This window comes from Cydia amplana, chromosome 21 (assembly GCF_948474715.1).
Source record: "Cydia amplana chromosome 21, ilCydAmpl1.1, whole genome shotgun sequence".
Lineage (NCBI taxonomy): Eukaryota > Metazoa > Arthropoda > Insecta > Lepidoptera > Tortricidae > Cydia > Cydia amplana.
In genome coordinates this window covers 12,128,635-12,155,626 of record NC_086089.1, presented here as the reverse complement: position 1 = coordinate 12,155,626, position 26,992 = coordinate 12,128,635, and the positions used below count along the sequence as shown (strand labels likewise).

The 26,992-nt window shown below is 40.7% G+C and overlaps 1 protein-coding gene across 1 annotated transcript; it reads left to right on the top strand.

Moving 5' to 3' along the window:
• Positions 1–551: 551 nt before the first annotated feature.
• On the top strand, positions 552–23,318 carry LOC134658241 (oocyte zinc finger protein XlCOF6-like). Its single transcript, XM_063513853.1, has 4 exons — positions 552–561; positions 698–760; positions 1,620–1,685; positions 21,019–23,318. Exons 1-4 carry the CDS (start codon positions 552–554, stop codon positions 22,914–22,916), a joined length of 2,037 nt encoding a protein of 678 aa, XP_063369923.1. The 3' UTR covers positions 22,917–23,318.
• Positions 23,319–26,992: the final 3,674 nt, after the last annotated feature.

Below are 26,992 nucleotides of genomic sequence, written 5' to 3'. Positions count from 1 at the left end.
ACTCTTCATTAAGTTCAGGGCTTCAGGCTTGCTTCAGTTTTTAAACTATGTTATAACTTTTTTAGTGTTCCAAACCTGAAGGGTGACAGATGATGCCTTATTTTATTTATTTATTTGGGGCATCAACATTACTAAACTTGTGCTGTCTGTCTGTCAGTGGTGTGTCTCTACTTGAAGAACTAAAGTATAATTCTCTTAGTTTGTTTTTCTATAATTTTTGTTATTAAATAAAATTTCTTGTGTTGTTCAGCGGAATCTGCGGTCAAATCTGAGTGGGCTGATGATGGTGCGGACGATAATTCTGTTTTTGATGTGTTATGTGAGTACTTCCTTTCTTCGTAAATTGTTTACTGCTCTTATTACACAATTTCTATCATTAACTCACTTTGGTGGTAACTAGTGGGAATGACCCAACTTATACATCCTGTCTGTACTGATGTAAGTTAACCTGTGGAGTGCCCCAGAATTACCGTAGTATGGAACTCCTATACTAGTTACCGGCACACGTGTCTTGGTAGGGCGCTCCACGGGTTAAAAGAGTTGTAGTTACCATGGTGTTGGGTGGAGTTCGGCATAGTTGCTTGCTGCGTGGCATTTTACAAGTAAAATAACCCCGATGTGTAGCGACCTGACTCTTTGTGTATGCTTCATAAAGCGGTGTTTGTTCTGATGTTTATATAATTAAGTTTTGCTTCAGACGAGGAGCCCATACTGGTGGAGCAGACAGAGGTCGATGAAGGGAAGAGCGAGGAACTCATGGGTTAGTTCATGTTTTCATACATACAATGTATAATAATGTATTTAATTACACGAACGGGTCTACCGCGATATAATTTCATTGTTTATTTCTTAAATTCCGACGTTCGTTTCGTTCGTATAATTGAATATGTGTCTGTGTGCGCAAGAGTTTAAAGTCTTATTTAATAGTGTAAGTTCTTGTCACAAAGTAAAGGTGAAAGTTTTACAAAAGTGTATTCCTTATTCCTAAATTATAGCAAGTATTATTGTATACGTAATGTTACTCTTTAGAAATAAACAATTTACATATTTCTTTCATACCTACCACGAGTAGGAGTACACAGAAATATAGGACATCAATATTCTATATTAATAACTAGTAATAACAGTTTTTTTGCCTCTAAATAATTATTTCTAGGGATGATTTTCAATCTCTAAGGCCCACAATCCCACCCATAGTAGGTACTAATTACTTGAAAGACTTACTTCAATGTATTTTCAATTAATACAGAGTTGCATTTCTTTCGTTTCTATTGAGTACAAAACAAAATAAATTCAACCACGTTTCCAACACTACACCTATATTACGAAATCAACTGATTTTTTTTCTTATAGGGTCTTTAACGGCCATGTTGTGATTGCTTGCCCTTAGAGTATGGTGAGAGCCTGTCAAAGATTGCTTATACTCGAGAATTAGAGCTCGAGAGTTTATCCATGAAAGCCGAAGACAGCAAGAAGCAGTTTTTTAGTTTATGGCGCCTATTTCCGTTTAAAATTAAATTTAAAATTAACAATGATCACTGCTAACATAACTGTCATTTGCTGTGGTGTGTATATCGTGTCGTAGATATAACTAATATTATTACTTGTTATTGTTCCAGATGTAGACCCGCTCGTCAAGTCGGAGACGGGTGATGTGATGAGTGGCGGCGACTCGTCAGCGGCGGGTTAGTGCTGTCATGTTGTCCTGCTCTTCTCCTTCCTGAGGGCCTACCGCGAACCACGTTCGACGTGTTGGCTCTCTGTCGCACTTGTAAATTCGTACGCAAAGTGTGACAGGGAGACAACACGTCGGACGTGGTTCGCGGTAGGCCCTCTGCTGCTGTATATTCATTCATTCATTCAGGGATAGCGAAGGTCGTATTCGACGTAACCTACAGAATAATACAACAGTAACTAAGCGATGAGCTTTAGGGCAAACTGGTAATAAACCACATTTGTCATCTAAATTTTAGTGATGTGTAAGTGATAAATAATTCAGCTCCAACTTCACAAACATATAGCTGTAGCCTGGAACAACTTGCCTCTTTTAAAGGTTCGGTGCGAGTTCTTCGCCACATTCCAAAAGGGGCGAGGAGTATCGCCGCTAGTAAGTTATGTAGTATAATTGACAATTGCATTTCAATTAATGGTGTAAACGAATGGTTCGCCCTCCTTTCTTTTTCCTACAGAGCTCTACGAACTCCTGAATCGGAAAAAGCAGGATCTCTTACCGCTAAAGTTAAGGCCAATATAGATGCTTTCTCTTACTTAGCATCCGCTGAATGTACGGCGGCTCACCGGTCGCTCTCACTAACTAAGTTGATTGAAGCCAAGGTCCATGAGGGCGATTTGAGAGGAGCTGTCCGAATACTTATGAGTGAAGACACAATCGCTCCTCAAGGACCTGACACTCTTACAGCTCTGCAATCGAAACATCCGACTCCATCTCGTCCTCTCTCTTTCCCAGCGGAGCCAGATATGAACTGTCAAACCCTGTCAGTTAAAGTGGACGATGTGACTTGGGCTATAAACTCCTTCCACAGTGGATCAGCAGCAGGCTTGGATGGCATCCGGCCAGACCTGTTGAAGGAGCTGACATCTGGCTCGGCCGGAGACAGCGGTGTACGTCTGATGGAGTCCTTAACCAAACTTTGTAATTTTTTACTTAGCGGAAAGTTACATGCCGAAGTTTGTCCTTATTTGTATGGGGCAACTCTTTGCGCGTTAAAGAAGAAGGAGGGAGGGGTGCGTCCAATAGCAGTAGGGAGTACTTTTCGCCGACTCGTCGCTAAACTTGGGTGCCGCGCGGTAAGAGAGCAGATGGCTTCCTACCTTCAGCCAGTTCAGGTAGGTTTCGGGACACCGTTGGGTTGCGAAGCGGCGATACATGCAGTGCGTAGTTTTGCTTTAGATCCAGAAAATGCAGGTAGTGTGATAGTCAAACTGGACTTAAAAAACGCCTTCAACTCGGTTGAAAGGGACGCCTTATTAAACGAGGTAAGGGAGAATATTCCAATTCTCTACCCCTTCCTCTATCAGGTCTATCACCTTCCTTCCAACCTCTTCTATGGTTCCAGTCGCATTATGTCTCAAGTGGGTGCTCAACAAGGAGATCCGTTGGGCCCCCTCACGTTTAGCCTCTCAATACAAAAAGCAATCGCTGAACTTAAGTCCCCACTCAATATCTGGTACCTCGATGATGGGACCATTGGAGGTAAACCAGAAGAGGTAAAGCGAGACTTGCTTATTTTGCTTTCGCGCCTTAATGATTTGGGTTTAGAAGTTAATGCGTCCAAATGCGAGTTTTTCGCTTGCGGGTTGGAGTCATCTTCTTTCCTTCCCTCCTTCTCATCGATATTGCCTGGGCTTACGGAACTTAACTCCAACTCTTTCACCTTACTCGGAGCCCCTATATTTCCATCTGCAGTTCCCGAGGCTCTACTATCGCGCAAAGAGCTCCTCCTGCTTGCCGGCGAACGCCTCAAGGATATTAATCCGCATGTAGCTTTGGTCCTTTTACAAAAATGTTTCGCCGTGCCTAAAGTAACCTATCTTATGCGTACGGCCCCGGTTTGGTTATTTCCCGACGACATCAGTTGCTTCGATGCCACTATAAAGTTAACAATTGAGTCCATCGTAAACATCTCGATGAACGATAACCAGTGGACACAAGCAGCTCTTCCAGTCCGTCACGGTGGCCTTGGTGTGCGTCGTATTCAAGATGTGAGTCTACCGGCCTTTTTGGCGTCGGCCCATGGGGTGGCAGACCTCGTTGCTCGTATTTTACCTAAAAATGGCGACAGGGTGTGCATTCCCTTTGTGGCTGACGCCTTAAGGGAATGGTTGTGCATCAACCAGGGAGCGACTGTGCCAGAGAATCCCAAAATACAGCGTGCGTGGGACGACACCCGCTCTAAAGCCTCGATTGACAACCTTATTGAGAGTGCCGCGGGTGTAGACCGTGCGAGGCTTCTGGCAGTATCACAACCAGAATCAGGGGCATGGCTCCACGCATTGCCTTCGCCCCAATTGGGTACCTTACTCGACGGCAACTCGTTGCGCGTGGCCGTTGCTCTCCGCCTGGGCTGCGATGTATGCCAACCACATTTATGCATCTGCGGTTCCATGGTGGGTGCTGACGGTCATCACGCACTGAGTTGTCGCCGATGTGCAGGTAGGCATCCGCGCCACCATGCCCTAAACGATACGATCCAGCGGGCCCTTAGATCAGCTGGTGTGCCATCGGTACTTGAGCCACCAGGTCTTAGTCGTACCGACGGTAAACGGCCTGATGGCCTGACTTTGGTACCTTGGGAAAGGGGGCGGTGTTTGGTATGGGACGCTACGTGCGTCAGCACCTTCGCCGCCTCCCATGTCAGCCGTACCTCACGCGTGGCCGGAGCGGCAGCGGAAACACAAGCGGATGTGAAGCGTCGTAAATATGATCCCCTCTCCCCTGCCTACATAATCGTCCCTTTCGCAGTTGAAACGGCGGGTTGCTGGGGTGCCGACGCGAAACGCTTCACACGCGACTTAGGACGTCGACTCAGACAGAAAGGGGAAGGCCCCCGCTCCGAGTCGTTCCTCGTGCAAAGGCTGTCCCTGGTGATCCAGCGTGGCAATGCTGCGAGCATCATGGGCACCTTTGCGCCGGGAACGACTTGAAGCGTTGTCTTTTTTTTTAATTTATAATTTTAATTTGTAATTTTAGATATAAATATTGTACAGGATAAAAGAAACTATCGTATTAACAATTTATACCAGAGATTAGTTAATATTAAAGACAGATCACAGAATTAACTAGCGAACGATAGGTCTGCGACACTGACAATGCGGATTTATTTTTACATTCAAATATGAAAATTTGTTTTCGTCATTCAATTTATATTACATTTGTTAATTGTTACGTTTTATCTATATGTTTAATAGGAGATAAAAATAGAATATAGGTAGTATATTTTATACACGATTATTTCAGATGATAATATTTTCTTGTAAGTATAATATAAAAATTTTACCTTCTAATAAAATTAATATTATGTGTTCCGTTCCACGTTTGAGATCTTCATTGAGAGCGTATAGATCGGTCAAATCTTACAATAAAAAAACAATGCGTGATGTAGTTCTATATTTTTGTGTATGTTGTTTGGAGTCTTTGGAGGAATGTGAAACTATGTTTTGCAAGCAAAAAAAAGTTGTGCTCCCTTCGTAATTTGCAAAAAACTGCAAAAATTTCGGACTTTTTTCAATTTTTGCACTTTTATTATAAAACTATGGGTTTTTGGTCAAAGCTTGCTATGTAATGTTGAAAGAACATTAAATTTGGAATGATTTAAGCCCATTTACAGCGCCGTATGTCAAATAGTTCATGAGATATGGAACTTTAAAAAAGCGGCCAAGTGCGAGTCGGACTCGCCCATGAAGGGTTCCGTGTTTAGGCGATTTATGACGTATTAAAAAAAAACTACTTACTAGATCTCGTTCAAATCAATTTTCGGTGGAAGTTTACATGGTAATGTACATCATATATTTTTTTTTAAGAAGTTACAGGGGGGGGGGACACACATTTTACCACTTTGGAAGTGTCTCTCGCGCAAACTATTCAGTTTAGAAAAAAATGATATTAGAAACCTCGATATCATTTTTGAAGACCTATCCATAGATACCCCACACGTATGATTTGATGAAAAAAAAATGTTTTGAGTTTCAGTTCTAAGCAGTGATCGGAATTGGTAGTGCCATTTCACGGGACTTTGGTGCGTAAGCTTAGTATGGATATACCTTTTCACCCCGGGTTTTCATATTACCTACTTCAATAGGGATGATGACACATGTTGAATTTTATAACAAAATCTAGTAAAATAGATAGCAAATGAGCAATTTAAAATAATAATGTGGATATTAAAATAAAATACGGAAATGTTACGAAAATACAGGATCTGAAAATTTCGAAATTTAAGTTTTTTTTAACTTCCAAAAACGATAAAAGTAAGGGTACCAGTCGATTCCTTACATTTTATCCAAAAAATATTGTATAGTAACATTAGTAACTATATACATATAAAAGCAATATTTCACTGACAAAAACGCAATTTTCTTGGTTTGCCCATACTTCAAGATGGGATCTCAATGACCTTGACGTCACGTTCACTTATCCTTTTGTGAGGGGCGTTTCGCGAGTGAAGTGCGACTGTCGGACTTTGACTATAATTTCTGACTTTTGTGTTGCTTTAATGCAATGGGTCCCATATAGACATTTGATCCTAAAAACAAATCCGATCGATTGATACCATAAATGAAAATTAGTCATGTAGCCTATTAAAGACATGCCAAGAAATATTTTCGTGAAAAAATAAGAGTCTTGGAATCCCGAGTCTTATCTATGTTAAGTACAATGTTTGAGGTCATTCACCCCAAATGGCACTACCTATTCCGATCATTGGTTCTAAGTATGGGGACCCCCAAAATTTATTGTTTTTTTTTTTCTATTTTTGTGTGAAAATCTTAATGCGGTTCACATAATACATCTACTTACCAAGTTTCAACAGTATAAAAGTCAAAAGTCAAAAGTCAAAAATATCTTTATTCATGTAGGCCTAGCAACAAGCACTTATGAATCGTAACATACTTATAAATTATCTTAAGCTAATTATCAGAGCAATTTATTGATGTTATTATTCCATAATAATATTGGATTATTATACAAATCAAATTTAACACAAATTTAAGAATTTCACAAAAGGATCGTCAAACATGAAAAAAAAATTGTATAAAAAATACTAGTCTAGAATGTTTCTAGAATAAAATCTAAATGTCAAATAAATAAATAAAAAACACAAAAGAAGTACAAACATCGGAATATTCGGAATATCAATTTCCTCATCATTAATCAAATATACCTAATATATAAATAATCATTTCGAATAACAATTAATCCCACGTTGTTTTATCATTCATGTAGTCTTGTGTGGTATAATACGCTTTAGATATAAGTTTACGCTTTACATAATTCTTAAATTTATTAATAGATAATTCAGTAATATGGTTTGGAAGTTTATTATAAAATCTCACACAATTACCCATGAATGATTTTTTAATTTTATGGAGCCGAGTGAAGGGCACTGCGAGCTTATGTTTATTTCTAGTATTAATATTATGAATTTCACAATTTTTTCTAAAATTTACAATATTTTTATGTACATACAGAATATTCTCATAAATGTATTGACAGTGCACTGTCATTATGTCAATTTCCTTAAATTTATCTCTAAGTGAGTCTCTATGGTTCATTTTGTATATTGCTCGAATAGCCCTCTTCTGCAGAACAAAAATGGTATTTATCTCTGAAGCACCACCCCATAGTAAAATACCATATGCCATAATGCTATGGAAGTAACTAAAATATACTAATCGAGCTGTTTTCACATCAGTTAACTGACGGATTTTGCTCACTGCAAAAGCTGCAGAACTCAGTCTATTCGAAAGAGTAGCAATATGGGGACCCCACTGGAGTTTAGAATCTAAAGTTATACCAAGAAAAACTGTACTATCAACTAATTCCAATTCCTCATCCTTCACAATGACACTTGTTTGCACATGCCTAACGTTACTACTAGTGACAAACTTAATACATTTAGTCTTTTTCTCATTTAACAATAAATTATTAACATTGAACCAATTTACTACTTTTGAAATAGCATCGTTTACATCATTGTAAGCTTGTTGCTGTCGTTTGACTTTGAAAATAAGTGAGGTGTCGTCTGCAAACAACACTATATCATGGTGGGTCTTTACAAGGAATGGCAAGTCATTTATGTAGATAAGGAACAGGAAAGGCCCCAATATTGACCCCTGCGGTACACCCATAGAGACCAATGACCCCGGTGATCGCTGTCCACTCACATCGACCCTTTGTATTCTACCATTTAAGTAGGACTTAAGTAAATTCAGTGCCGATCCTCTAACTCCATAATAATGAAGTTTCCTGATTAATGTTTCATGACAAACGCAGTCGAAGGCCTTAGACAAATCACAGAAGATACCTAAAGCATCTCGTGACTCCTCCCAGGCATCGAAAATATGCTTAATTAGCTCAACACCAGCATCGGTTGTTGAGCGACCCCGCGTAAAACCAAACTGCTTATTATGCATTAAATTATTAACGTTAAAATGTCGTACTAATTGAGAAAGAACTAATTTTTCAAAAATCTTGCTAAATGTTGGTAGCACAGATATCGGTCTAAAGTTAGTGGGGTCAGAGCTGCTACCAGATTTAAATAAAGGAGTTACTTTACTATGTTTCATTAAATCAGGAAACTCGCCGCAATCAACACTGTTGTTAAATATAACTACCAAGTCAGGCGCTACAATTTCTACTAAGGATTTGACAGCATGGACAGAGACTCCCCAGAGGTCATTAGTTTTTTTGACATTAATTGATTTAAACGCCTTTATTACATCTGAGGTAGAAACATGTTCAAAATGAAGGTCTCCACAACACTCTGGAGCGTTATGTTTTAATAATGTAACAGCAGATGAGGGTGATGAATTTAAATCCTTAGTTGTGGATACTGGTACCTCGGTGAAAAATTTTTCAAATTCTGTAGCTACTTCTAAATTGGAATCTATAATTTTGTTATCAATATTTAGTTTAAGTTCTTTAATTGTGTGTTTCGAGCGACCAGTCTCCACATTTATTACGTTCCAGGTTGCTTTAATAATGTCGGAACTACTTTTTATTTTCTGACTTAGATAATTTCGCTTAGCTATATGACAATCTACTTTAAACTTCTTCGAATATTCCTTGACATGTTCTTTAAATTCATCACTCTGATTAAACCGCCGTTCCTCATACAAGGCATACAGTTCACGTCTTCGTTGATGTAAGTCCGCAGTAGCCCACTCACTAAAAACTGATGCACCATTAACTACGACCGATTTTGAGGTGAATATCGCATTATAATGTTCCATAAAAGTGTGAAAGAATGAATTATACATACTATTAGGACTCATATCGGAAGACAAAAAGGGTAGCGCCTGAACTAAACTTTGCTTCATTCTTTCCACGCGGTCCGAGGTTACTGGTACAAAAGTTATTTGTTTTCTCATAGTATTTTTCCTTAATGCCTCAAATACCATTAATTGACCTAAGTGGTCTGATTCTAAATTGCTGATAACTTTTTTAGTAATAGGAAAAATATCAGTGAAAATATTATCAATACAGGTTGCACTAGAGGCAGTCACTCTAGTGGGCTCCATAAACATGTGGTTGAGATTACAAGATTTGAAAAGATTCAATAATCTACAAGACATTGTTGAATTTTCCAAAATATTTACATTAAAGTCGCCGCATATAAGCAATTTCTTACTAGAAGATGATATTTTAAGTAGGGCAGATTCCATTATGCTTTCAAATTGTTCAAAATTACTTAATGGCGGCCTATACACACAGACAACAATAAATTGCTCCAATTCTACTGCACTTAGTTCTATAGTCCGTTCAACAGACATGGATACAATGTCCTTACGTTCCTTAAATTTTAACTGACTATTTAATATAATTAATGACCCACCATGTATGGAACTAAGTCTGGTGAACGAATTTCCCGCCTGGTGATTATTAAATTGAGGCATTAATTCATTATTATTTAACCAATGTTCAGTAATACATAAAATATCAATATTAAAATCATTCAAAAAAAGTTCAATCTGTATCTTTACCTCTAATACATTGAATATTTTGATGCACCAGGTGGATATACTTTCCATGTTTGCAGTATTTTTCATTATATTTATTTAAAACTAAATTGCCAGAGACATAATCTTTTGTCTTAACAGCTAGTTTAAATCATTGGTTATGACTGGAACCAATTCCATGTTCATACTGGGCTGCTCAATAGGAGCAGAATTGACTGCCAAATTCTTGGCAGAAATGTCAAGTAAATAGGATAGCGATAAAGCTATTTGTCTTTTGTAATAATTTGAAAGGCAATACTTGCCTTTAGTCAAAAACACCATAGGCATATGGTATGTACTAACAAAATTGTTAGTGTCAATTATCCTAAACTTACTACTATATGTACAAAGATTATATAGAGATATATTTAACTTATGTCTAGTGGTATTTTCTGCCTCTGACATTTGCTCACAATAGGGGAATGTGAAAAAAATAATTTCATGCACTGCCAGTGAGTTTAACTGTTCAAAGTATTTAATTAAATTATTTTTGTTCACATTACCCCTATTCCCCATAAGAATAAGCAGTGTTGTCTTAGAATTAATATTACTGTCATTTAAAATTTGTCTTAAGATATTTTCAAAACTACTATGAGGCAGACAGTTGCTGATTGTACTAAGTCCCTTTAGGTAAAAGTTTAAAAATGAGCCCATATTGCTTCCAATTTCATCACAATACATAATAACATTAGGTTTAGGTGTGCTTTGTTGTGTAGTGTGGAAGGAGCTATTATCATTTAATTGCTGGTGTGGTAAACCGTCACACAGGCTTGGGTCAAGTACACTGGTCGACAAATGTTCAGTCACTTGCCTACAAGCACATGACTGGGCATTGGTCAGTGACTCAAACCGCTCTGAATTAAGCTTAATCTGGGATATTAAGTCATCCATGGCCAAAGAATATTCATTAATCACCTTTTTCGAACTGTCATTTATTGTTTCTAGGGATTGTATTGAATCCTCCAAACTCTGAATTTTTAATTTTAAAGTCTGTGTGTCGGTTTCATATTGTAATTGACTATTTTCTAACTGAGCAGAATACAAATCTAACTTATCCACTAAATTAACATTAATTTTACAGAATCTCAGTTTTTTTTAAAACAATTTGTTTATTTTTGACAACTTTTGTTTTTTTTTCATGAGTCTATTTAATTTAATATATTTCTTTAGTTTGTTTCCGCTGCAATTTACTAACCTTGGTGTGGTAGTATCATTGGCTAAAACTGTAGTGGCCACAGGGTTTTCAATTGGTGCGGCAACCAACTGAGAGTCGGGCCGGACCAGTTCTTCGAACAAGGTCTGAGTGTGTGCCGCTGCTGCATTGTTTTGGGCCTCCTGTAGCTCATAGATTTGTTCGTGGGCGTCGTGCAGTGCTCTCTCCAATGAGTTGATGTCCTTCAGGGCCTGCTCATACGCAGCACTACACTCAGTGAACCTGTCAACCGTCTCCTGAAGCCGGGCCCGCTCTGAATTTACATTATTGTAATCAGTTTCTAACGAACACAGTTCCTTTTTCAGCTTATCATTGCTATTAATTACTAATAATAGTTCCTTCTCACTGTCTTCCCTTTCACTGAGCAATTGAGCACAAGATTCCTTGGATATTTTCAACTCCAGCAAGGTAAGTTGGAGTTTATCAGTCTCCTGCTGGCGAGCCGCTGCGGCTGCTCTGCGGGTTAGCATTGTAGATGGTTTCGCAATTTGTATTAAACCCAAAATAAACAAGGAATCGCTTACTCACGCCAAGCGATATTTAGGTACGTACTTACATGAAATAGTGACGATTGACTGTGTCTACACTGTGTTCTAACCCTGTACAATGATTATTATAAACACACTTGGTAAATACTAGTGATAAAAAAACCAGAAAGGATTCCAAGGCGAACACAGGTTTCAAATTTATAACCTTAACGGCTACAAATCTGAGATATTACAAGACACTTGTAAACGTCACTAAAGCACTTCACTTATTATTTATACATATAACTTAATGTTAAAACTATTTAATTCACACTTATAATGCTTAATATTACATGAAATATTATTAAAATTAAAATAATTACAAGGGACCTAGCAAAATCAGCTGCTTATCGTTTGACAGCCGGGGTTGCCACTCTCACAGCCGGGGTTGCCACTCTATAGTTCTTATAGTTTCGGAGAAAAGTGGCTGTGACATACGGACGGACAGACAGACAGACATGACGAATCTATAAGGGTTCCGTTTTTTGCCATTTGGCTACGGAACCCTAAAAAAGGGTAAATTTTTCCTTAGAATGAAATTTTTAGTTTTTCCTATATTTCAGGACAAATATCGGCACAACCGCTCATGCTATGAGATATATTGCGTGAATAAAGTTGTAGCAAATTTAATTACCTTTCATTTAAGTGCAAGAAAGGGTCAGTAAGTTCTACAGTTCTCTAGTTATCGTAAAAAATGAAATTGCTATAATGAGGAAGGCAACTAATGTATTGTTTAAGGCATTGTCAAAATCCCTACAAAAGGCTGTACCATCGATGAGAGTGCCATCTACGCTTTTACCGGCCTTCTCCGATAGCAGCAGAGCGATGTTAGAGATCAACCATCTTTAAAATGCACTCCCCTCTTACGAGTAAGCACTTCATTCATTCAGTAATGAAATCAAGATACAAACTGTAGTTTGGCTTGTTTTGCGGCTCCACTTTTTGGTCGTAGCCATTGATTGTAGTCCACGATACCGATTCTTATTTAAGAATTAGTTTTGGTTTTGATCTTGTTTTGATACGACCTTGACGATAGTTCACAGTGAATGGCGTGGTGTTGGCGAAATGCACTGGAATCACTGGAAGTCGTGTCATTAGATATCTAGCTGTCGCTTCTTGGTGCTCTTGAGTGTACTGTGAGTCGTGTTAATACAAGATCACGATAATATCCTAACCATAACAAACTGATACATCAGAATCAGCTACCATTACCCACTCTAGGTATACGTTTGTGTTATAATCCACGGGTTTTAACTAGCAATATCCTATTACTACGAGTCTTAACTACATACATAGGTGTATAGATTGACAAACCAAATCGACAATAGAAGAAGAACTAAACGAAACACGTATGTACTAGTTTTTATGCAGTAAGGTATAGATAAGTGTGTGTTAACATGATGCATGATCTGCCAAGCCGGGCGGATTGCATACATCTGTTACTTTCTAGCAATGATACATTATTTTGGCATAATTAGTTAATCATGTTAACCAAAGAGAAATAAATCACGTTAACCAAAGAGAAATAAATCACTAAGTTTTAAGAGTCGGCACTCTCGAACAAGCCTTAAACCGAATTAAGAACGTACATTGTGCCAAGTGCCAACACACCAAATACATGTCAATACTGCCAACGCAAAAAAAAACAACGCTAGGGCTCGACACTTCCGGTACCTACTGTTGTACCTAATGTTATTTTACATAATAAAGATCAGATACAGATAGTTTTTTATTTACGTAGGCATATTAAAATACGCTTATGAACGTAAATAAAGCTACAATCTACTTTTAGAGCACTCCTGCAAACACTGAGTCTTGCCTGTGAATATGCCAAATCCTCATTACCTGTTACCTTTACCCATAATCGACATCTGAAATAAAGGGATTATCGATAAGTTGTTCGCACACTATTCGTGTCTTAGGTTACCTAGTTTTTTATAAGAAGAATCTATTCACAGAATGTTTTCGTTTTAATCAAGGATTGCAAACGATAAAAACTACTCCAAACTAATTAAATTAGTATCTGTAACGACTCAAAATGAAAATATCGCACAAAAACATCAGTTTACCGACCTGTTCGGATCAAGTGGAAATCTGGCTAAAAATATATCAGAAGTAAGTTTCCTTACACGCCTGACCCCACAAACTTCACATTTTCTTAAAGATTTGCCCCCCATTTCAATAAAAGCTAAAGTTATTTAGTCTAAACACAAAAATAAACACGTAACATAACCGCTTTCACGACAATTTAAAATGACGTTTGACGTTTTACCGATCATACCAACCTAAAGAAAAGTAGGTATAATACGTCTATGTATGAAAGCAAGTATGTGGTATGTGCTACCAAAATGCAACAGCAGTCATTTTAATTCGATAAGATTATTTTCTATGCCTCAACGTTGGTAACAAGTACGTTCCTAAGTTATCATAGTATGGGGTGTCGATGGGCTGATGTTAACATTGAGATATATTTGGTTACGAATTACACATAGCTGTACTATGCCAAATAATTTACAAAATTTTAGTTATACTTAACTATCTAATTTGTAACTCAAAAAATTATGTGTATTTGCCGTAATTTCTATTGACAAATTAGTGCAATCATTTTCCAATTATTTTTATTTTTGAATTGGTCCAGACTATAAATACATATATACAGTAAAGACTGAAATAGGTATTTATGATCACAACCCGTGGATTGACAACTCACTGAGACGCTCTACATAGATTTAGCCTTAACAGCCATTGGAAAAGAATTTGCAATATTGCGTGTAAATACGGTAAACCACTGAAGAAGTTATAATATAGTGGTAACTTGACAATACTGAGTCACATACAGACATGCCCATAGCACAAACATATACCTAGTGTGGGTAATGGTAGCTGATTCTGATGTATCAATTTGTTGTGGTTAGGATATTATCATGATCTTGTATTAACACGACTCACAGTACACTCAAGAGCACCAAGAAGCGACAGCTAGATATCTAATGACACGACTTCCAGTGACTCCAGTGCGTTTCGCTAACACCACGCCAATCACTGTGAACTATCGTCAAAGTCGTATCAAAACAAGATCAAAACTAAAACTAATTCTTAAATAAGAATCGGTATCGTGGACTACAATCAATGGCTACGACCAAAAGCCGAAAAACAAGCCAAACTACAGTTTGTATCTTGATTTCATTACTGAATGAATGAAGTGCTTACTCGTAAGAGGGGAGTGCATTTTAAAGATGGTTGATCTCTAACATCGCTCTGCTGCTATCGGAGAAGGCCGGTAAAAGCGTAGATGGCACTCTCGTCGATGGTACTGCCTTTTGTAGGGATTTTGACAATGCCTTAAACAATACATTAGTTGCCTTCCTCATTATAGCAATTTCATTTTTTTACGATAACTAGAGAACTGTAGAACTTACTGACCCTTTCTTGCACTTAAATGAAAGGTAATTAAATATGCTACAACTTTATTCACACAATATATCTCATAGCATGAGCGGTTGTGCCGATATTTGTCCTGAAATATAGGAAAAACAAAAAAAATAATTCTAAGGAAAAATTTACCCTTTTTTTAAAGTCCCATATCTCATGAACTATTTGACATACGGTGCTGTAAATGGGCTTAAATCGTTTCAAATTTAATGTTCTTTCAACATTACATAGCAAGCTTTGACCAAAAACCCATAGTTTTATAATAAAAGTGCAAAAACTGAAAAAAGTCCGAAATTTTTGCAGTTTTTTACAAATTACGAAAGGAGCACAACTTTTTTTTGCTTGCAAAACATAGTTTCACATTCCTCCAAGGACTCCAAACAACATACACAAAAATATAGAACTACATCACGCAATGTTTTTTTAGGAGATTTTTTTGTAAGATTTGACTGATCTAGTAACGCCTCCGGTGACCGATAGATGCCGCTATCGTCTATGTAGTCGCTCCACCGCCTCGCCGTGACGTGGTTCCGCTTCCCTTTCCTGCAAACAGACGCCCGCCCCCCGCCACTCGCCGCCGCCATGTCATTGTTGAGGAGAAGTACCGTCGGTATAAAAGTAGCCTAGTAGCCTGCCAGGAAGGCATTACTCAGATCTCAGACGTGGAAGGAAACATAATATTAATTTTATTGGAAGGTAAAATTTTTACATTATGTGTTCCGTTCCACGTCTGAGATCTTCATTGAGACCTGTTTATTATCTCCTGGTGGCGAGTCAGCGGGCGCGCAAGCGTTAGGGCTACACTTACTGTCATATAACTCAGAAGAATAAATATATATGCCTTATTGCAACCCATGAAATCACAATAACTCGTTATAATGATGCATTGCAGGAAATTGAGAATTTAAACTGTAATCCCAGGTTCGATTTGTGAGATTTCTCATTCGAAATCGCATCCGATCCGCAGAATCTCGGCGATAGGATCGTCTAAAGAAAGAGTCATGTTCCCAATTAACTTAAGCCAAAATATCGCTAAGTAATTGGATAGTTTTCCAGCTAATTTAGTGATTAAGTACTTCGTGGATCGAAAGCAATCGTAGGCGGGGCCCGATTGGATGAGACTACTGTGTCTGAAGGAAATAAGCGCAGTGTCCCCTAACATTTTGTGTAATTCTCACAAGTTGACGTACCCAGACTACCTACTGGGTCTATACTTTATTCCGGAGCTTCTAAGAGAGTCCAGTCGGTAAGACACGTTATCTGGTTTAGAACCGAATTTCGGACACAAAATAATAGCGTCAAAGTTATCTGTGTAATTGCCCGGGCTACAGTGTAGTAGGGTAAGGTCATTGACCCTGCGGCCTGATGCTAACAGTAAAGGTGCGGCAGCTCTTCTATATAGGTACGTTGTAGGGTTATTCAAGTTAGGGCAAGTAATTTTAAAAAGATTTCTCGCGTCCCAAGCTGGTGGTTTGGGAGGCGCTGGTCTCGCTATTAATGACGATGGAAGAAGGCATAGTGTCCGATAGTGGTTTACATACAGCACTTGTTACAGGCTTCTGAACAAGTATCATTCTGAAAGCTAACATGGAGAATAGAAATAGATGTCTGAGATAGCTCGCTACTTCACTGGATATTAGAGGTACCTGGCAGTCGATCTCATTTTTGATGCACCATGAAGACCATTTCTACATTGTGGGCGTACAGCGGCCTAGACAAGGGGACGATCTAGGGAATGCTCCCGGTACTGGTTTTCTAGACAATCAGTACCGGAACCGGAAATACCCGGTTATCGCCGGCTCGGTATTGGAGCGTCCTATCTGACAGGAGCTACGACTCGATTCTTAAGGTCGTTGACTCGTAAAGGGTGGCGGTCTGACGTTGTGTTCACTAGGACCGCCAGTAAATTGCAAGCTTACCACAGCTGCGAGAAGGCTCTCCTCATCACGCCGTCACAGTAAACAGACTAGCCTGGGAGGTGGAGATATCCATGCCAAGTCGTATCACCGGCAGCTGCCAAACGCGTCGTGGTAGCAGTTCAAAGAGTCGGTTAAGGCATACCGTGGTACAGTGCGAGGGCTCTCGAAAGCGGAGAGGCCGGCCAACAAGGCGCCTATCAGGCGAAGATAGTCTCGGCGGCTTCTGGGCGCAGCTGCCACTCGGGGGACGCAGTGACTTTTTGATAAACCGTCGCCTTTGGGGGTTGTACCGACCTGGTAAGTAGCAAGGAACCGGCGCGAACTATAGACGATCTGCTGGCATCAGCAGTTTTTTCGACAACCGTAGTAACGGTTGTATGTTTGTAGTACACTCCTGTCGTCAGCGCTGCAGATGCGGCCCGTTAACGATTACTCTCCACTTGAAGGGCCGTACTTCGTACATTGTCTACCATTATTAACGGACTACAGGTATAAGGTGAGGACTACGACGGTGCAATCTCCATAAACTAACGTTTGCGAATTTGAGACTGAACAGGAGGCATCGAGTCTAATTTCTGTGAGAAACTCGGCAGCAAGGCAGGCTGTATGTCGAGAAAACGAAAAACCTTCAGTCGAGCTAGTATAGGAGCATGGTAGCATGCTTTTAAGGAAATCGCAGTGTTGAAATCAAGTCTATAATCGATTTTGGCGCTTTGCTTAACAAAACTGTTTCGATAAAGTCGAAGACAGACAGATGGAAACTGCTGAAGTCCTCCTGGCCCCTTTCTCTTGGCACCGGAAACACAAGCTCGTTCAGGCGCAGCGGGTTTATTTGTCCCATTTTGTTTATTAGGGGCTTGGCGAACGAGTTCGTCTTTGTGAGACGGAACTTAAGCTGGAGAGCGCGGGCAAGCAGAGAGTTATCTCTATTATTTATGTGAACACTGCAAACCTTTTCGATGCCTTCAACCTCGGTTTTGAGCGGAGCACACAGGACCTTGTCTGCCGTCGCCTTGGCGACGGAGGAATCCTTAACCGAAACCAAGAGTATAGCGGTCTGCTCGTGCTGTTGCACCATAGCTATAGGCGCCTGCGTACCTCAATGGGACCATGTGGACAGGGAAAACTGGTACCGTGCTACACGTGGCGCCGGACGGCAGCGGCGTGGCGCCCGGCCGGCGTCGGCTTGGCGGGCTGCATCGGCGCTGCCGCTGGCGATATCATTGGGAACGGCAACAGGTAAGTTTTCTTACGAACAGAACATGGGTGCCATTGCAAAGGACGACAGCGTCGTACTTGCAGCATCGGTGGACACTTGGACAGCATCGACGTAATTGCCGGCGCTATCATGGCAACCGCCGCCGCTCGGGAGGTGCCGGTGCGTGAGGTGGGCGGCGCCATCGTGGCGGCAGCCACCGCCAGCTCGGGAGGCGCCGGCGCGAGACTCGAGAGGCGCCATCGTGGCGGCAGCCACCGACAGCTTGGGAGGCGCCGGCGCGTGACGCGAGAAGCGCCATCGTGGCGGCAGCCACCGCCAGCTCGGGAGGCGCCGGCGCGTGACGCGAGAGGCGCCATCGTGGCGGCATCCACCGCTAGCTCGGGAGGGGCCGGTGCGTGAGGCGAGAGGCGCCATCGTGGCGGTCAGCTCGAGAGGCGCCGGTGCGCGAGGCGGGCGGCACCCTTGTGGCGGCCCGCCACCGGCTCGCAGGTGCGTGAGGCGAGAGGCGCCATCGTGGCGGCCGGCTCGGGTGGCACCGGAGCGTGAGGCGGGCGGCGCCATCGTGGCGACCCGCCACTGGTTCGCTGGTGCGTGAGGCGCCATGGTGGCGGCCAGCTCAAGAGGCGCCGATGCGTGAGGTGGGCGGCGCCAATCGTGGCGGCAGCCACCGCCAGCTCGGGAGGCGCCGGTGCGTGACGCGAGAGGCGCCATCGCGCCGATGCGCGTGATGGACGTTGCCGGCTCAGGAGGCGCCGATGCGCGTGGCGGGCAACGCCACCGTAGCGCCCTTCGCTGGCACAGGGGGGGGAGGCGTGCGTGTGGCGGCTGGCGCCACCATGGCGGCGTAGTTGCACGCAACATCACGGCGACACTGTTGCCCGACGCCATGATAGACGGCAACCGGCGCGGCGAACGGCCCCGCCGCTATACTCGTAGTGTTTCCACAGAGTGGCTTCCACGTAACTTACCTTCCTTCCACTTTGAGCAGTCTGCAGTAGCGTGCTCCCCGTGGTTCGGTCCGCCTTCACCTTGGCGCCAGGACGGGGCCGAGAGGTCCGCGATCCACCCGCGCCGCGACCGCAGCAACAGGAGCGGGCGCGTGACGTCTCTCGGAGTCCCGCGGACCGGAAGCGCCTGCGCCGCGACACTTCGGGCCCCGGCCCGCAGCGTCGCGGCGTCTCGGAGTCACCTCTGACGACAAGAGAAAGTCGACGGTGCCGACGCGGCGAATGACACGAACTGTCGCGTCGGAAACTAACAACACGAGGTAATACTCCCGGGCTCCGAGCACGAGCACCGACCTCGGCCGACACCTGCGGTAATCGGACGAGAACCGGGGCTTTAGCGTCCAAGTAGGCATTTACAATGCGCTTCCGAACGCCAAATACAGCTAGAATATCATTAAACTGGATTACCAGATGGTTTGAGACAATCCAAACCTATCCTATTGCGCGCGCGGCCCCGGCACCCCACCGCGCCGGGGCGCCGGGCCCGAGCCCCGCTCCCCGCGGCAGGCACGACGACGCACGTTCCTCTCCGAATGCGGAGCGACTTACGTTACCACGCATTGTAAAAACGACGACTTGAAACGACTTGTTGACGCACTTCCTACTTCACTCTCGAAAATGCGAGTTAACGGTAACGATTTTAGCAGCATGGCATGTAAAAGATAATTTAGCAAGAAAAAGTGGGTAGAATCGAAAAGCCGCCAAAAGATTAGTAGTAGCGGTCTCTGGCTATATCTCACTATTTAATCGAACAAACTTTAGATCGGAAATTTTTAAAGCACCATGCTGCAAAAATGTGAAAAGTGAGAACCTATAATTAGCTCTGTGATTCTATTGTAATTTCTGGATATATGTAGCGCTGTTGGTTTTCCATGTACTAAAATAAAATAAAATAAAAAAAATAAAATAAAATAAAATGTTCGCAAAAAAAAATTTGCGGACCATCGGTCAGGACGGTCGACGAAACAATGTCATGGCGGCGGCGAGTGGCGGGGGGCGGGCGTTACGCTTTCAATGAAGATCTCAGACGTGGAACGGAACACAATAATTTTTAGAGCGTTATTTATTTGTAATCAATTCAATCGGCAAGTATCCATTGCATTGCATAGTAGTATACCAGTAGGTACATCTATATTACCTATTTCGTTTTTAAACTGATCTCGTCTCGATAATCTTTTTATTTTTTAAACTGCAAACAGAAAGCGCCATAAAAAGGGTCGGAATGATAATCAGTAGACATACGCGAACATAGACATAACTTTCACGAAAACGTAATATTACACTGAGATATCACCTCACTTGAAACATCACCCGAACCCGAACGTAGTCGAAGACGATACACAGTAGCACGCAACGCAACGCGAGATGGCAACATCACGCGAGTGCGAGTAGTGCGAGCAGGATAACAAAGCAATGCAATCATGACACTCTATCACTATTGTCATAACACATTACGCGGACTGTGTATAGACTTGAACTGCCCTTTATTATATCGGCGCCTCAATCTATTTAAATCTATTTCGCGCTCAGGTAATGTTATTTCCAGTAATGTTATAGAGCAAGAGCCCATGACTGCCAGACGTCGTCTTAAGTAGTATAAAAGCTGAAAGTTTTTCTATAAATGGCCCCTTAATAGGTAAGAACGATCCCCGATTATGAACCCTAGGTCGTGGTGGGCTTGGCAGCCATCAGGTAATGAAGGTGTATAAAATTATGGTTCAAAAATGTCATTTAGCTGAATTTTATATGCCTTACTTTGTTTTTTTTTTTTACTTCTTTTTTGTTGTTGAGGGAACTATAAAATGATGTTTCTTAAGTTACCAGACTGTTGATAGTAGCAACCGCCTGACAGAGACCCTTAAAAGTTAGGTATGGCACTTACTCGCACGCAAAATTAAGTTTGTTTCCTTTACAAATCCTGTGTTAAATAGTAAAAGTACAGTCTTTTTGTTAATATGTGTTCCAGTGTGTTCAGAGGGCAGCGCCGCCCGCGCCAGGGAACAGCTCGCGATGGCTTGTTCCGTGGTGCTCGAGCGCCTCCGCGGCGACGAGACTGTTCACGGTGGAGGCAAACCATACCGCTGCGAACACTGTGGCAAGCATTTCATGAACAAGTCTGTTTTACGAGAACACATTCAAGACACCCACTCATTGACCGGACAGAAACCATTTGCTTGTGATTTTTGTAGTTCTACGTTTTGCACAGAATCGCTTGTAACAGAACACGAGAAAAGCGAACATGGTGTAACAAATTTCATGTGTGCTGAGTGTGAGTATACAACGAGTTCCAAGAAAAGTTTGGAGACTCATTTAAAGAGTCATTCTTTGGGGAATAATTTTAATTGTAGTCACTGTAGTTACACAAGTTCGTGTAAAAGTGATTTATACAAACACCAAATATTACACGCGGGAAATCCTTTTAAATGTAGCGACTGTGATTTCAAATGCAATGTTGAATCAAACCTGCGACGTCACCAGAAGACGCACAACCGGAGGCACCAGAGAATACTCACTGAAAAACAGCCTTATAAATGTTGTCATTGCGACTACAAGTGCAAAGATATGTCAGACTTACGAAAACACGAAAGGACTCATACTGGCGAGAAGCCTTTTCAATGTAGCCACTGTGATTACAAATGCAGCTGGAAGTCAAACTTACTAGTTCACCAAAGAACACACACTGGAGAGAAGCCGTACAAATGTAGTCATTGCGACTACAAGTGTAAGTCTAGCTCAGACTTACGAAGACATGACAGGACACATACTGGGGCGAAGCCATTGCAATGTAGCAACTGTGATTATAAATGCGCTCAGAAAGAAAGCTTAAAAATTCACCAGAGGATACACACTGGAGAAAAGCCTTATAAATGTAGTCATTGCGACTACAAGTGTAGTGTTAGTTCTAATTTACGAGATCATGAAAGGACACACACTGGCGAGAAGCCTTTTCAGTGTAGCCACTGTGATTACAAATGCAGGCTGAAATCATATTTAAAAAGACACCAGATGACACATACTGGAGAACAGCCGTACAAATGCAGACATTGTGACTACAAGTGCAGTCATAGTTCAACCTTACGATACCACGAAATGTCACATACTAGCGAGAAGCCTTTTCAGTGTAGCCACTGTAATTATAAATGCAGGATTATATCACATTTGAAAACACACCAGATGACACATACTGGCGAGAAGCCTTTTCAGTGTAGCCAATGTAATTATAAATGCATTCGGAAATCACATTTAAAAATACACCAGATGACACACACTGGCGAGAAGCCTTTTCAGTGTAGCCAATGTAACTATAAATGCAGCTTGAAATCACATTTAAAAATCCACCAGATGTCACACACTGACGAGAAGCCTTTTCAGTGTAGCCACTGTAATTATAAATGCAGGAGTATATCACATTTGAAAACACACCAGATGACACATACTGGCGAGAAGCCTTTTCAGTGTAGCCAATGTAATTATAAATGCATTCGGAAATCACATTTAAAAATACACCAGATGACACACACTGGCGAGAAGCCTTTTCAGTGTAGCCAATGTAACTATAAATGCAGCTTGAAATCACATTTAAAAATCCACCAGATGTCACACACTGACGAGAAGCCTTTTCAGTGTAGCCACTGTAATTATAAATGCAGGCTGAAATCACATTTAAAAATACACCAGATAACACATACTGGAGAACAGCCTTACAAATGCAGACATTGTGACTACAAGTGCAGTCATAGTTCAACCTTACGATACCACGAAATGACACATACTGGCGAGAAGCCTTTTCAGTGTAGCCACTGTAATTATAAATGCAGACTGAAATCAAATTTAAAAATTCACCAGAGGACACACACACTGTAGAACAGCCTTACAAATGCAGACATTGTGACTACAAGTGCAGTCAGAGTTCAAACTTACGATACCACGAAATGTCACATACTGGCGAGAAGCCTTTTCACTGTAGCCACTGTAATTATAAATGCAGTCAAAAGTCACGTTTAAAAATACACGAGAGGACACACACTAGAGAAAAGTCTTTCAAATATAGGTAGGTAGTCATTGTGATAAATCAACCCAGCGATGTCACCAGAAGACGCTTGGGACGAAGGTTAAAACGTAGCAACAGCGAGTACAAGAGCGACCTGCAGTACAACAGCACCTGCTAAGACGCCGGGTGATACACACGGGAGAGAAACCTTATAGGGAACGTTCGGGTTGGAGGGTATGCCACATTTTGACCTAAATTTATTTATTTAATTAGTTTTATTCAAGATTTAACGCTGAAAATCAGCGCTATGCCGTGGGAAGTAAGTAAGTAAGTGTTTTATTCGTAATAATAATAATGTAATCTCCCGTGTAATAATGTAATCACTGCCATTACACCAGTAGATCCGCAAGGTAGAGTAGTGAGTGCTGCGAGCGAAGTGGTGAGACATGTGGCTTCCAAGCCGGAGGTCGTGGGCTCAAACTAGACACCACCAACTCCTCGGGACTTATGTAGGTACATATTAGAATTAGAATTATTTTATTCGTAACCACAAACAAACGAGACATTACATAATATAAAAGGAAACACAGAATAAGATTAAAGTGCCAGGAAATGGCCTCATCTCAGCATGTTGCTGGTGGCTTCCAGCGCTGATCTTCCGATGAGACCATCAAGTGAGAAGAACCACGGAAGGTAACAGACAAGAAGAAAAAAGACATAAAATAACATACGGTTAAATAAGATATGTTTCACAGCAAGAAGATACAACATAACGACTAAATTAAAGTATCGTTTGATATTTACCAGTTGCTTTGAAGTTTGCTTGCTTAAGGAAAATCTCACGGGGACACCTGCATATTAAAGTGATTGTATTACAAATTTCGAAGGTCTCGGTGCCCACAGCGGCTTGAGGCTGCTGTGTTGTTAGAAAATATAAGGAGTCATCAAACAAACATCAAACATCAACATTTTTCAGCAAATAGGCCACAAGGGCACTTTTACACGTCAACATGGAATTTACATACAGCAAAAAAAAAACACATCTACAATTATAAAATACAACTTTCTAAGCCGCAAATATAAAATCAAACTAAAGTATTACATAGAGATGTATAAAGTCTCTAAATGTCGAATTACAAAAAAAAACGCTATAACAATAGTATTGAAAAAAAAAAGAACACAAAGATACAAAACTATAATCTAAAATTATTTAGAGATGTAAATGTCTCTAAGTGTCATCATAACTAAAAGATTACAATATATAGTAGTTAATCAAATTATCCTTAGAGATGTATAGGGTCTCCAAGAGTCAAAATCCTGTATACCTAATTAAAACATTCATTAAGTAAGAAAATGACAATAAAAATAAAATAGCATACGAGAACCGAATGATGTGTGTCTGTGTCCATGTAATTATCCTCAAAAATAGAGTAACTAAATATAATAGCTCGTGTTAGCTTAAATAGACCAGTCTCCACAAACAGCACCCGTTCACGAGTGAGTGACTTTGTATTCCACTATAATTAGTATAATTACTAGAATTAATTGATGTGTACTCATATCCTCCAATAAAAATAATTATTCTATTTTACTACTTAAGTATTACTTATTTATTTTGAAATACCTATCCAATGTCATCCCACACCATAAGGATAAAGCGAAAAAAAACGATCCCCACTTTACGTAAAGGGGAGGAGGGGGCCCGAGGCTCGGCGAGAGCACACCATGTACACACTTGTTGAATCATTTAAACCATGGATTTTAACCAACATAGAAACTGTTGCTGCTAGCTACTATAATTATTTGAGCTTATATCATAAAAAAATGTTTATCTTTCATATCTTTAGGGTTTCATAGGACTGGTTCCATTTTGTGAAATTCCAAAAACTACAATTAACTCACGTTGGACTATATTTGAACGGCTGATCACTAAAACGCGTCTTTACAGAATACAGGGTATTTATTTCTAATAATATTTAACATACGGGTGGTGATAATTTGCATTTGTTATGTTTACCTCCAGTTTGTTAAAACATTTTTATCGGGTAGTTACACAAATCTCTGCTTTGACAACGAGTGTGTACATGCTTTGCCTCGCTGCCGCCGCGAGAGCAGCGAGACCCTTTGACTGCAAAAAACCGACCGCAACGGGGGAATTGCGGTCGGTTTTTTTTTTGTAGTCAAAGGGTCTCGCTATTATTATTATTAGTTATTAGATCAATTGACGTTTTACTTGAAAGAGCTTAAATTGTACAATCCAAAACAATGTTCATAGTGAATCCGTTTTATCTTTGAAACTACATGGTCATGGTCTAACATTTTTAAAACAAATACACAAAATAGTTCTTAATCTAAAGATGACAGAAAAATCTATTAGAAATGTACAGTCAAGCGTGAGTCGAATTTAATACATATAATCTTTAATAGAAAAAAACCGACTTCTCTAACTACTAGCCTGGACCCACTTAACGGCGCTTATACTTTATTTGGTAATATGTATACATTTTATGGTAATCATAGTGGTTTGTTTAGTTTAGGTATCATAGTGGTTTTCCGGATCAAGGTCCGGGTCCGTGTCCGGATCCGGGTCCGAGTCCAAGTACGGGTCCGAGTCCGAGTCCGAGTACGGGTCCGAGTCCGGAGTCCGGGGCCCAGTCCAAGTCAAAATCGAAATTCAGAATCACAAAACGTGTACTATGCGTCGTTGAAGAGTTCTGTTCTGATCATCATCAGCAGTTCCGCTTCATCAAATGCCACAGTTTGTAATGCAAATGCTTGATTTTCTGATGAAAATATATAAAATTCTATACGTATGCCTTTAAGATTTGAGGAGTTCCCTCGATTCCTCATGGATCCCATGTTCAGGACTTGAGATTGACATAAATGTGCCTAAAAACCTAACTTGCTTAACAAACATAACGAAAAGGACAAATCGCCAAATGCGAGCTATGCGTCGTTGAAGAGTTCCGTTATGATCATCATCAGCAGTTCCACTGCATCAAATGCGACAGTTTTTAATGAAAATGCTTAATTTTTTGATGAAAATACAAAAATCTCTATATGCATGCCTTTAAGATTTGAGGAGTTCCCTCGATTCCTCATGGATCCCATCATCAGAACTTGAGCTTGACAAAAATGTGGCTTAAAAACTTAATTTGCTTAACAAACATAACGAAGAGGACAAATCGTCAAACGTGTACTATGCGTCGTTGAAGAGTTCCGTTCTGATCATCATCAGCAGTTCCACTTCATCAAATGTCACTTTTTTAAATGTATATGCTTGATTTGTTGATAAAAACACAAAAATCACTATATGTATGCCTTTAAGATTTGAGGAGTTCCCTCGATTCCTCATGGATCCCATGTTCAGGACTTGAGATTGACATAAATGTGCCTAAAAACCTAACTTGCTTAACAAACATAACGAAAAGGACAAATCGCCAAATGCGAGCTATGCGTCGTTGAAGAGTTCCGTTATGATCATCATCAGCAGTTCCACTGCATCAAATGCGACAGTTTTTAATGAAAATGCTTAATTTTTTGATGAAAATACAAAAATCTCTATATGCATGCCTTTAAGATTTGAGGAGTTCCCTCGATTCCTCATGGATCCCATCATCAGAACTCGAGCTTGACAAAAATGTGGCTTAAAAACTTAACTTGCTTAACAAACATAACGAAGAGGACAAATCGTCAAACGTGTACTATGCGTCGTTGAAGAGTTCCGTTCTGATCATCATCAGCAGTTCCACTTCATCAAATGTCACTTTTTTAAATGTATATGCTTGATTTGTTGATAAAAACACAAAAATCACTATATGTATGCCTTTAAGATTTGAGGAGTTCCCTCGATTACTCATGGATCCCATCATCAGAACTGGGTTTTGACAAAAACGGGCCCAATCTGTATGCATATACATACAATCAAAAAAAAATTTTTCAAAATCGG